Source organism: Notothenia rossii, assembly GCF_949606895.1.
Source record: "Notothenia rossii genome assembly, chromosome: 8".
Taxonomy (NCBI): domain Eukaryota; kingdom Metazoa; phylum Chordata; class Actinopteri; order Perciformes; family Nototheniidae; genus Notothenia; species Notothenia rossii.
The window spans coordinates 66,607,338-66,619,953 of NC_136906.1; the positions used below are offsets into that span (position 1 = coordinate 66,607,338).

Consider the following 12,616-nt stretch of genomic DNA (forward strand, 5'->3'; position numbering starts at 1 on the left):
CTATTCAGCACAACAAGGCATGCAATTGAAATGTCAGGGCCTGTTGATGCTGATCTGTGACCAGCCAACTCCCTGTCTGAGCATTAACACTGTGGACAAAATAACAGCATGGTACATCACGTAAGGCTTCTCCAATGTTTACAGTGAAAACATGTCTGCAGATCTCACCGCAGCAGTAAGCCCTCTCACAAGGCAGCGGCCCATTACAAGCACGTACAGGCCCCTCGATGATTAAGAGCATTTTAATTCTCGGGAATGCAAGTCTTTTCTGATAAGCGCCTAACTGGGAATAAGCCTACCCCTACAATGATAATGCTGTGATAATCTCTGTGTTCAGCTCTCTGACTGACCACTAACTTCACGGCTTTCACAAGTGAGTTATTCCACTTCTCAGCACAGCGATAAAAGTGAATATTAACTCAGAACAGGTGAAGTATCAAATGTCTGAAAGCCACAGACGCGGGCCCTTTTATCTAGGGTAATGTGGCAGTTTGAGTCCTAAAGGCATATGTGAACTACATTTGTCCATCATGGATGACAAAAGAGGGACATAAACACAATTTTGATGAGAAAAAGTGCAAAGTGTGGTTATCTTAGCACATTTGACAGCTAAAATCGAAACGCTATCCACACAAAAATCTGTTTAAAGGTTATCAAGCATTTGTGGACCTGTGTGCCTCAGCTTCCCTGATAAATTGTGCCAAGCAGATATATTCAACAATATTAGCTTAATGCAGCCATGTTGGTGTTGGCATTTATTTAGTAAAAGAAATTACAGAGCAGCAATACCAAAGTAACAAAGGTTGCCAACTCAAAAACACTGACATGTTCAAGTGAGAAATGTACCACGTTGGTCAGAGTTCTCAAACTGTCAGTTTTGTATGTTGTTTTTGAATGATTTGAAATTCCAAATATTAACACAGGTGGACCTCACATATCAAGTATCAGTGGGGCTGTGCAACTGGGTCAACAAATTACTTATTAACCAAAGTCACAATTCAGACTCTTATGAGCTTTATGCTTTCCCTACCATTCCAAAATTAACCCCATAAACCGCAAATCTTTTCATACATTAACACTCTTCTGCCAACCTTCAAGCCTTATGTAATAACTCAGTGTAAAGTACTAAAACGTTTTAATCTTAATAGTAACTTTTGCACACACTATACAAAAATATATATTTTTGTTTTTGTATCAGTTAGGTCTACACTGTAGATAAGTCTTAGTTAAAACAAATATTTGGACAAATTATGTTTCTTGTCTATGCACTACTATAACACCAAAGTGTATTCCTTGTGAACATCTAGTTGGCAACAGATAGGATTCAGATTTGGTTACATAAGTCTGTGAGACATTAATGATAACAGTGAGCCATCCACACCTCTCATATCTACACTAGTGAATATATTGTCTTCAATGTTGTCTCATTTCCGCCTGGAGAAGACCCTGGAGGTCCCCGGGACCCCCGTGTATCTACTGCCGTTTCTAGATAACTTCGTTTAGGCTTTAACAGGGGTGGAGGAGCCGTTGAACAGGCGGTTCCATGTGTGGACAGGTCGGCTTCCCCCACAGACAAAACAAAAACAATTTGCAAAAGAGATGCAAATGTCAACCGACTCCTGTCTCCTTTCAGCCCCGGGTTTAGGACACTGAAGACCGGGTAATACAACAAAAGAGCTTCCGTAAACTCGCTGTTGTGTTGACCCGGCCACACCGGTACGGAGGTCACCATCACAACCAGACGGTTTGGTGGATATTCAGCGTGTTTTGTTTCAGTCGTTATGGTCAGAGTTATTGTCCTAACGATATCGTCCTTACCTCGTCACGTTGACCATTGTTCTCGGTAATCGTGTGCACGAGTTCATCAGGTAAGTAGAAAAGTGGAGAAAACCACAGAGTCCAGACGGCACAGAGATGATTCAACAGACTGGTTGGTCCGGGCTGCTCATGACGTCATCGGTTTTAGCCATGGTTTTAGCAAGCAGTCTTCTTCTTCTTCTTCTTCTTCTTCTCTTTTTAATGGCGGATCGCAAAAAGCTTTTGGTTGCATACCGCCATCTACTGTACACGAGTGTGTATCATCATGTCATCCCTCTAAACCAGCATATCGAAACACATAAAACTAAGAAACCATAAAATAAAACAAAACAAAAACAAAAAAAAGATCATCCATGGTCTATTTTAAGCTACTGTTGGATTATTTTCTCTATCCCAGTTTCCCTCAAAAAGGTGACAGTGCCTTTCTGGTAGCTCTTACTCCTTCTCCTTCTGTTCCCAGAAAGAATACAAGCTACATTACACTCCCTCTCTGCCTCTAAAACTTTATCCCTTAATTTTCCTCTTTCAACTCTATAGGGGACACAATGTAATAAAATGTGTTCCACATTTTCCCTAACTCCACAGTTCCCACACTTGTCACTGTCACTTTTCCCCATGACATACAGCGTTTAGCAAGCAGTCAATGTGCAGGTGTGTATTTGTTAGCCCAGAGAGCATCATGGTAGTAGTAGTCTTCTGAATCAGAACCGGTTATATTAGCTTTAAGCATACGAGGAATTTGCTTTGGTATAAATGGTGCATACAAATAAACAGAAAGAAGAATACGTAGCGTAACAAAATAGGACTAGTAGACAGTACTACAATAGTAAATTACATAGTGTAGTAGGATGTCAAGAACGCTCTTCACATAAACCTTAGAAATACCAATCATTTTCTAATTTAGTGATTCTACAATTTAGGGTACATTACATTCCATGTCCATTGATGTCCATTTATGATAATTATAATTATTTTAACTATTTTCTTCAAAAATATCATATTTAGCCTATTATTGGAAAGCATGTTATAATATCACACAAACATTATGTGCATCCTATGCTTTATATAGCTTGAAATGTGTCATGACTTTCTTAAATTGTCAGTTTTTGCTATGTCCGTTTTTCAGTTGAGGGTGTTTTGGTTTCAAAATAATGAATAAAACCATTAAAGTAAATACAAACTATTATTCATTTATTTCAAAAGTCTAAATAAAGAATAATAATATTTTTAAAATGTATTTCCTCTTTTACATTTATTTCATTTAATCGTTTATTTGAACCGGGACAGTGCACATTGATGAACACTTTAAAACTAAATAATGCTTACAAGTGTAAATGAGCCGGATTTTTAGCTTTGAGCTAATTTCCATCCGTAGTCACATACAACATAAGAGAAAATGACATTTATATACATAGCAAAAATAAATACATGACATGCAGAAAGAGCATGAGCAGCATACAAGCATTTACCACATGGCAGTACAATGTAGCAGCTATGATATATAAAGTGCAAGATAAGATAAAAGTGCTACATAAAGTGCAAGAGGAGATACCCCTGTGTTAAAGTGCATTTAGCGGTGATTACACGTCTGTTTGTTGCTCAACCATTCTTTAAGTTGTCCTTTAAAACTATTGAGAGTGGGACAATCCCGTATCTCAGTAGGAAGGCTATTCCACAATGAGCTGCCTTTAATGGAGAGGACATTTTGTCCAAAAGTTGTCCGTCTATGGTGGACTTCATAGTCTCCTCTGGCTTCTGTCCTAGTGCAGCGTCCAGTGTTTTTTTTGTGGATGAATTCCCCTAAGGGTGGGGGGAGCCAGTCCATGTAAACATTTTATAAAAATATCACATACTTTTAAAAGACTTAAAATTGTCAAAACTCAAGAAATTGTGTTTTTCAAGGATGGTGGTATGAATTTGGCTTTCTGTCAAACACCTCGATAGCACTCTTGTACAGCTGTTCTATGGGTTTCAGGTTTGTGGCACAAGCAAACGACCAGTTTGTCAAACAGTATTCAATGTGGGATAGAATCATACAGTGGAGGTATAACTTTGCAGCATTGACAGTTAAGAAGGGTCTAATTTGTTTAAAATGTTGCAAGTTTAATTTAACGGTATTGGATACTTTCTTAATATGTTTCTTATAAGTCAAGTTCGAGTCCATTATGACTCCAAGATACTTGAAGTGGGGTACTAGTTCTATTTCTGCTCCGTTTCAAAACACATTGGATCCTTTAATTTTGACTGGTCGTTTACTGAACATCATGCATACTGTTTTTTTTGCATTGAACTGTAAGCAAATGTTGTTCAGCCAGTGTTGAACCTTGCCCAAAGCATTTGAGAGACAGGATGAGATCATTTCAGTGGTTTTCTCATGTGCAAAGGTGACCGCATGATCGGCATACATTTGCACATTCAACTCAGGACATACATTTGGCAGTGGAGCGAAACCTTTGTCTAAATGTTTGGTGATTGGTTTTGACACTCATTTCTCAGCTACCAGAGACACAGGGGAGGATACTGATAGGTCTATAATTGGACATTATTGTCTTATCCCCAGATTTAAAGATCGGTGTCACCGTGGCCACCTTCCAGGATGATGGAACTTCCCTCGTGCTGATAAATTGATTTACTAGTAATTGGTTTTATTAGACCGTCGATATGTATCTTTATAAAGTTGGTGTCTAAACCATCTGCATATAGCCTTAGAACCTCTTAACCCTAAGATTATTATGTTTTACCTCCACCTCTGTGATTTCCTCCAGGTCAAAAACGGGGTGTGTATCCATAGTCGGGCTAGGTGAGACCTCAGATGGAGGGAAGAGCTTTGTAATGTCCAGAGCACTATTCATGAAATACTAATTTAGAGAGTTGGCCAACACTGCAGGATCTTTTATCAGGGCATCATTGATTTTTAATTCTAGAACATAATTTTACTGTTTGGTATTTTTACCTAATAGTTTATTTAAGATTTGCCAAACTTTTTTACCTTTACCTTTCGCACCTTCAATTATATTGATGAAAAAGTTTGCTTTGGCCTGTCTTATTGTTTGTGTTACCTTATCATTGATTTTTTAATTCTAGAACATTATTTTCCTGTTTGGTATGTTTACCTAATAGTTTATTTAAGATTTGCCAAACTTTTTTACCTTTACCTTTCGCACCTTTAATTATATTGATGAAAAAGTTTGCTTTGGCCTGTCTTATTGTTTGTGTTACCTTTGTTACGAGCATGAATGAGCGATATAATTATTAACAAAGCACTTATATACTAATAAAGGACTGGCTTATCTAAAGCCAGTTGAGTAGCACTTGAAATGTTTTAGCTCTATGAAACCTGATGTACTTATATGATTCTGTTTTCTTCAAGTTTGTATTTTGTTGGTCGAACGCACTTATTAACGTGACTTAGCGTCAGCTAAAAGCAATGTAATGTAATGAATGAATTTCTGTCTGTCAGTGGATAGTCCGGATTTCAAGCTCTGCTTTAATAGTTGGTCTCTAGATTTCATTAAATTCCTGCACTGTAGATTCAGCCAGGGAAGAAGATGTACCTTCCTGTCCCTAAGGCACCCTCTTCTTGAGAAGGAAGACATTGTATCATTAGTTTGAGATATAAACAGATCACTGTTTTCCCCAATATCTTCAGAGGACAGAGTGTCCCCCCAATTAATCATTTTCACTGCATCCATAAAATGTTGTTGCAGGTTTTTGGGGATGAAGCGTGAACCCAAGGCAGGGGTTTTAGGTGTGGCCATGAACCTTTTTTTTGTGAGATTCCTGGCAAAAAGAACAAGATTTATGGTCAGAAAGACCAGTCAGGAAGTTGTATGTTTTAACCATTCTGTCAGCTTTGTTAGTAAATACTAAATCTTTCATAGTCTTGGAGGTTTTGGTTATTGTAGTCGGTAAATAATTTAAATGTCTTAATATATGAATGTCCGCAAAAGTTCTGTCAACTATGTTACTAACAGAACTCCCCCCTTTAACTCAAAAAGGGTTTGTCCCAATACCATGTCACCAGCATCACATAATGTCATGTTCCTCTTTGGCAGACATTTTGAACACACTGTGGTGATTGTTCTCAAATTTTTTACAATATTGTATGTATAATAGCACATTGTCAATGAGTATATTAATTGACCATCAACAATGTTACGTACATTGTTATGGTTTACAATTGTTTAATGATTTTAGTTCAATTATATGTTCAAATGTGATGTTAACCTGTTCAAGAAAATGACATGTGGTCATCCAGGCAAGGCCTACAATTGAAATGATGGGTCAAAATCATAGTCAAAATATGGAAATTGTCAACTAGGTGACATGTCAACTAAGTTACCCAGTACTGTAATAACTGTAGTAACTTAGTTGACAGGTAACCTAGTTGACAATTTGTATGACATGTAGACAGCAACTTGCACATCATTATCAATTGAATTTTGCACTTCTGCCTTGAAATGAACATAGTACTGATGGTTAATAATGTGTCCAGTCAACTATGTTATGTGCGTCAAATGTTTGACTTTCATTGTCAACTATGTAGCACCTCATTTTTTCAAATTTAAAATATCTAAAATAGTGCTTCTGATATCAGGTTGGAGTTTCAACATGAGCTGTATGGTAGTTTTATAATAAAAAGTATCCCTATCCTTAATGGCAGTGCTGAACATATCACATGAAAAAACAAAACTTTAATACAATTAATTTTTAAACTTTTAAAAATCATTGGATATATGGTAGAATAGACTCAAGAGCCTTTCAAATTGGATTTTACTTGAAGTGCAGGACTTAATCAAACTATTGTAATGACATCAAGTTCGTCCGTAACACAGTTGACAAACTGAGTAGTGAAAACATCCTTTCCCTTAAAATAAAAAACATGTTTAAGATTTGCAACTAGTGGATATGTTACACTGAGGAATATACTAACTTGAACCACAGATTGTTCAATTGAGAAAGAACACTTTTTTTGTAATGTTTTGTTGATGTGAAATGTATACCCTAAATCAGTGGTTCCCAACCTGGGGGGCGCGCCCCCCTTACGGGGGGCGCCAAAGATCGCAGGGGGGGCGCCAGGACTCAGATGATTTAAGGCCAAATATCAGATTTAGACTTTAAAAAAAAAAAAAAAAAATGTGTATATAATTGTAACGCAATACATGATTGTCACTAAAAGCCTTGTCTCTACATTACAATAAAATATAAAAAATAATTGATTAATTAATTTGAATAAAAATTCAAGTTAGTAGCTATTAAAGGCATAAAAAGACAGCAATGCAAAATGTTTATTCTGCCCGTAAAGTGTCCAAACCAGGCTTGTCTGGAAAACGATAAGCGCATTTCTAAAACATAGTCATTGTCCATGCCGGTTTCAGTTGGATTATTTGTCACAATTGCTCCGATCAGATCGGTCTCCTCCATTTTGTAGATTATTTACAACTTTTGAATCCACATTAACACATCGGCAAAATCCGGCTTACTTTGAGCATGAATTTTAAACAGTTTATCCCTTTGTGAATTGTTTCCACTTGCGTCGTCCTTTAATTTCTTCATAAAGCGGGAATCCAAATGAATGAATCCTGAGTCCAAATAACCATCAAAGTCACTCCAATAGTGCTCCTTAATTACGCTTTCATCCTCCTTTAACAAAATACTTCACATTCATCCAGTTTGTGACAGTAGTTGTAGCATTTTTGAGACTTTGAAACTTTAATTACCGCCGCAACTTCCAACAGGAGTCATTTTGGGGGAATCTTGGGAAAAAAGGTTGGGAACCACTGTAGGGGAGAGCGGGGTAATGTGGGACACCGGGTAATGTGAGACACCCGCTGTAACTAGGCAAAGAAACAAATTTGCGGTCATGTGACCATAATGTTTTCAAGCCCCTCCCACCCCCCACTTGTCATGAAGGAGAAGTTGGTGCTGGTTCTGTGGTAAGTATTTTTTTTCACAAAAATGTGTTTGTTGCATGTAAAAGTAAATTTTCTTACTGCGAACGTAATCAACTGTAATATCAAAGCAAATTGATTCAGGTTGAAAAACTTATATCATACATGTTGATGAACTTCCAACATATAAAACCATGTGATTGATGCTAGTTAAAGATTAGCCTGAATTGCCTAGAGATGTTGTTTTTTCTAAAATGGTGGCTGTGGGGTAAAGTGAGACAGATGCTGTGGGGTAAAGTGAGACGCTGACTCACTTTACCCCGACATGAAGCACAAGTTAAGTTTAGTCTTATATATATTTTAGTGTAATATTACAATACATATGTTTTAATTTTAATGTCATAAACATTGTAGAAAAGTCATCATGTCAAGACGATACATCAGGAAGACAGCTTGGGGCCAAACACCCCTCACAGAGATGGAGAGTGCAGCTGCAGAGGTCATGCAAGGAAAGAAGTCCTTAAGACAAGCAGGAAAGGAAAGAAATATCGACAAGACAACCCTCCAAAGATTCATTAAGAAAATAGAGAAAGGGAGAGTTAAATCAGTAGCCTGGGGTGCAGTAGCTGAGGCAAAAAGAATACTGACAGATGAGATGGAGGAGGAGCTTGCCCAACATTTAAAACAACTGGCTGACCAGTTCCATGGCCTTGCTCCAGTTAAGTGCCGTGAACTGGCATTTGAATATGCAGACAAAAACCATATCCCTGTCCCTGCCAATTGGATGGAGGAACAATGTGCAGGTAGGCTAGGGTGCGCAAGAGATCACATGATTCTGTAGGTCAACTTAGGCCAACTGATCTTGCCACAAAGCTTATCTTATAATAACGAATTGTCCACTCTTTAGGAGTAGAGTGGTTTGGCAGCTTTCTAGCCCGTCGCCATCTCTTTGTCCGAACTCCGGAGGCAACATCCCTGGGAAGGGCTACAGCCTTCAATAAGACTACAGTGGGGGAGTTCTTTACAAATCTGGCTGTAGTGATGGACAGGTGACAGAATTAATTCTTTAGTTGCAAATGTTTTATGGAGGTTTTACCTGTAAGATTTGGTTTTGATTCTGATAAGGTTCTTCCCTTGCCTCTCTTCTTTAACAGACACACATTTCCTCCACACATGATTTACAATGTGGATGAAACAGGCGTCTTTACAGTACAAAAGCCACGGCAGGTAAGCTACTAGAGAGCAGCAGACTGATACTGAGTGGCTTGTGATAATGACCAGCTAGCTATTGGCAGAATGCTGAAACTAATGCTATTAGTAATGTTGTGAGCCTGTGAACTAGAAAAAAATGAATGGACTGCAACAAAATAAAATGTACCTTTAGACCAATAGTAGCCTACTGATTGCACATGCCATTGATTCTAAACTTTCTACTTGATTCAGGTTGTGACAGAGAAAGGGAAAAAGCAAGTTGGTTCTATCACATCAGCTGAGAGAGGAGAACTGGTGACTGTGGTGTGTGCAGTGAATGCTGCTGGGAATGCCATACCTCCCATGTTTGTCTTCCCCAGAGTTAGGTTTAAGGACGACTTCATGATAGGAGCACCTCCAGGAGCCAAAGGTGCCTCCACCAGAACAGGATGGATGAACGAAGACACCTGGCCTGAGTTCCTCGATCACTTGATAAAGCACACTAAGTGCACTCCTGACCATCCCATGCTGCTAATCCTGGATAATCTGAGAGCTCACATCTCACTCAAGGCAGTGGAGAAAGCAAAGAGTAATGGTATTGTTCTGCTCACCCTCCCACCCCACACATCCCATCGCTTGCAGCCTCTCGACGTGACAGTGTATGGCCCGTTCAAGACCCTATACAGCCGAGCTCTTGATGGGTGGATGAGATCTAACCCTGGTAAAACAGTCTCCATCTATCAGATTACAGGATTTGTGAACGAGGCCTTCTTGTCAGCAGTGACACCACGCAATATCACCTCTGGCTTCAAGTCCACTGGGATCTTCCCATATAACAGAGATATTTTCCCTGAGGAGGCGTTTGCACCATCCATGGTGTCAGACCGGCCAAACCCTGAGCTGCGGCCTGCATCCACTGGTCCATCCACTTCAGATGATCCGGATGGTCCACGGCCTGCAGATGATCCACCCCCTGCAGATGAACCACCTGCTGCAGATGCTATTCCACTCGCTGATGCTATTCCATCCACTTTGCATGGTCCACATGGATGTGCCTCGCCAGCTGTCTCACGACCTGGATATGTGTCTCCTCAGGAAATCATACCACTTCCAAAATGTCCCCCCAGAGGACAAACAAAACGAAAGCGTGTGAAGACAGCCATCTTAACAGATACTCCAGAGAAGCAAATCATAGAACAGGCTTATGAAGAGAGACAAAAGAAACTGGCAGGGAAAAAGCAAAATAGCAAAGAAAAGGGAAAACCGAAAAAGAAGGCACCCAAGAAGAAAATCATAGATAGCAGCTCGGAGGAGAGTGATGACCCTGTCCCATTTGAGGATGATTTTGAGAGCTCTGAAGATGAGAGGAGTGACCCCGGAAACAAAGATCTGTCCGTGGGTGACTTCGTCCTCGTCAATTTTGCCACAAAACACCGAAGTATCCGTTATGTTGGCATGGTTGAGAAGGTTGAGGGGGACGAAATACTAACCCAATTCCTCAGAAAAATCCAGGGAAACAACAGAGAGTGGGAGAGACCCACGTTTGCTATGAAAGAAAAGGATGTGGCACATGTTCCTAAAGGTGATGTGGTGAAGAAGCTGCCTCAACCTAATAGGCCTGGAGGAACAACACGGAGAGAGCAACTCTTCACCTTTCCCTGTAACCTTCAGGGCTGGAATGTAGAGTAGGCCTTGTTTAAATATGCGGCTGATGTTCATATCATATCGTGTTCTAATCTAACTGGTTAAATGGTTAATTGAATGTTTATTAAAGCACTTTGAAATATATTATGTTGTATTTGACTTTGTTTGGAGTTACTTTGTTTAAAAAATGTGCTAAATTGACCAATCCCCATGATTATGTTGCGCATCCGACATTATTTTTGGAATGTGTGGTTGTCAATCTATCTGTCAGGATTCTAACTGTTACAACATGTGTTGTTTTGGTAGTTTAAAAGTGGAAAAGGTAAGTGGTTCACTTTACCCCCTTGATTTCTCTAGTCTGTCTCAGTTCACCCCTTAGCTGGGGTAAAGTGAGACACAAGACCACTTTTTAAAAAACAATCATATTTTCACTGCCCTTTGTCCTGAAGACATTCTGATCATTTCCAGTGCTAGGAAACATCCTGAATTAATGGGAAATGTGTACATTTTACTGATATATCATTTTAGCTCGCCTACAGGAGAGCAAATGTAAAAAATGTCTCACATTACCCCGCTCTCCCCTACTAAATTATAGAATCAGTTTAAGAACGGAGAATAGAGACAAGTTGCCGCAGTGATGAAGCTGCTGTGTGGTGGAAAAATATAATGTTTGAAACTTTGAGGGTTGTTTTGTGGTAGTATTTTATTTTTTAGTTAAAAAGACCGGGGCCCGCAGTATTACACAGGCTGCTCTACAGCGTCTATTCACAGGCGCGATCCCACTACTGAGCGGCACGAGGGCTTTGGCCTGCTCCGTCTCCGGCCTTGGCCGATTCACCCCTCCTTAGACGACCTGGTGGTCCCGAGCTCCCCCAGGAGCACCATATCGATACCGAACTTAGTGCAGACACCCGATCGGCATAGTCCGCTGCAGCTCAGATCTCCTGAGCTCAAACGCTTCGCCAGACTCAGCCTCCCAGTAACTTGGATTACAGGCGCGCGCCACCGCACCCGGCGAGAAACAGTCTTGCTCATAGGGTTTTTGAATTCGACAAATGCGAAGTCATCAAGCAGCAAGCTGGAGTGGCATCTAGTGGCGGGAAATAACACTGCAGCTGCTGAAGAGATGAAGGCTGAGTTTGTTAAAGTTCTGGATATCGAACTTCTTCTGTTCATAGGCTATATTCATTTGTATATTGTTTTTGTCTTAATGTCATTCTAATTATTCTTGCCGCACAACATTATCAAATAGGTTACCACACATTCAGGTATCGCTCTCTGAAGGTTCTCTGAAAATGGTAAAAATGTTCCACATTCTGTGAAGTTTATAATGAAGAAATTCCATTCAGAGATCCCTTGGGGAAAAAACCTCCTTGAATGTTTATAAGAAGTGTATTCTCTATCAGTTTAGCTCCTGTTTCTAAATGACAAAAGTGTCTGCCTGTATTATATCTAAGAAAATATCAGGCATCTATAGATTCATACTGAAATGACAGAAAATGTTATATTGCAGAACAAATGAAGATATCAGTAAAGAAATTGGAAGTTTCACATCCACCCCATCTATTTACAATGTTCAAATGAAGGCTACTGTATGTGTACTGTCCCAAACAGTTCATATCTTGCTTGTGTTGTTTTAAATGCAATAAATGATGATGTTTTGTTATAAGACTAATCAATTGTTATGTTAATCAATAAATAATGACTAATGTTGGGTTAACATTACTAAGGTGCTATACTGAGTAAGATTCTACATGTCACAGAGCAACGTTCATGCTACTGATGAAGAATGATACATAATGACTAAAGTGGACCATTGACAGACAAATGAAAACCAAAAGATAAAGAGTTTAATTTTAGCATCATGACAGTTGTTACTGACCACTAAAATCAAAAGGAAAAGTAGTGGAATGAATCATGTCAATACAATCATCATGAAATATGAAATGTTCTGTAAAAGTGATGCTGATGATAAACGCACTTTCATTTGGAACCTACAGTTATTAACACCCAGGAGCTTGCAGCTTCTTGTATACGTGATAGACAGAAATAAAGAATCTAAAAAGGAATAA

At 39.2% G+C, this 12,616-nt stretch overlaps 2 protein-coding genes across 3 annotated transcripts in view; one reads left to right on the top strand and one right to left on the bottom strand.

The window, feature by feature from the left end:
• LOC307014246 (disheveled-associated activator of morphogenesis 1-like) overlaps positions 1-1,972 on the bottom strand; it is a 47,573-nt gene extending 45,601 nt beyond the window's left edge. For both annotated transcript variants that reach the window (XM_079642105.1, XM_079642103.1), the window contains exon 1: positions 1,819-1,972. The gene's annotated coding sequence lies outside the window, so the exon portion shown is untranslated. The remainder of the gene's footprint in view (positions 1-1,818) is intronic.
• A 6,161-nt stretch (positions 1,973-8,133) lies between these two features.
• Positions 8,134-10,589, top strand: LOC307016251 (uncharacterized protein; the record flags this gene model as incomplete). Its single annotated transcript, XM_079645289.1, has 4 exons — positions 8,134-8,512; positions 8,617-8,758; positions 8,864-8,936; positions 9,153-10,589. The coding sequence occupies 4 exons, from the start codon at positions 8,134-8,136 to the stop codon at positions 10,587-10,589; spliced, it is 2,031 nt and encodes a 676-aa protein (XP_079501415.1).
• Between the last annotated feature and the right edge of the window lie 2,027 nt (positions 10,590-12,616).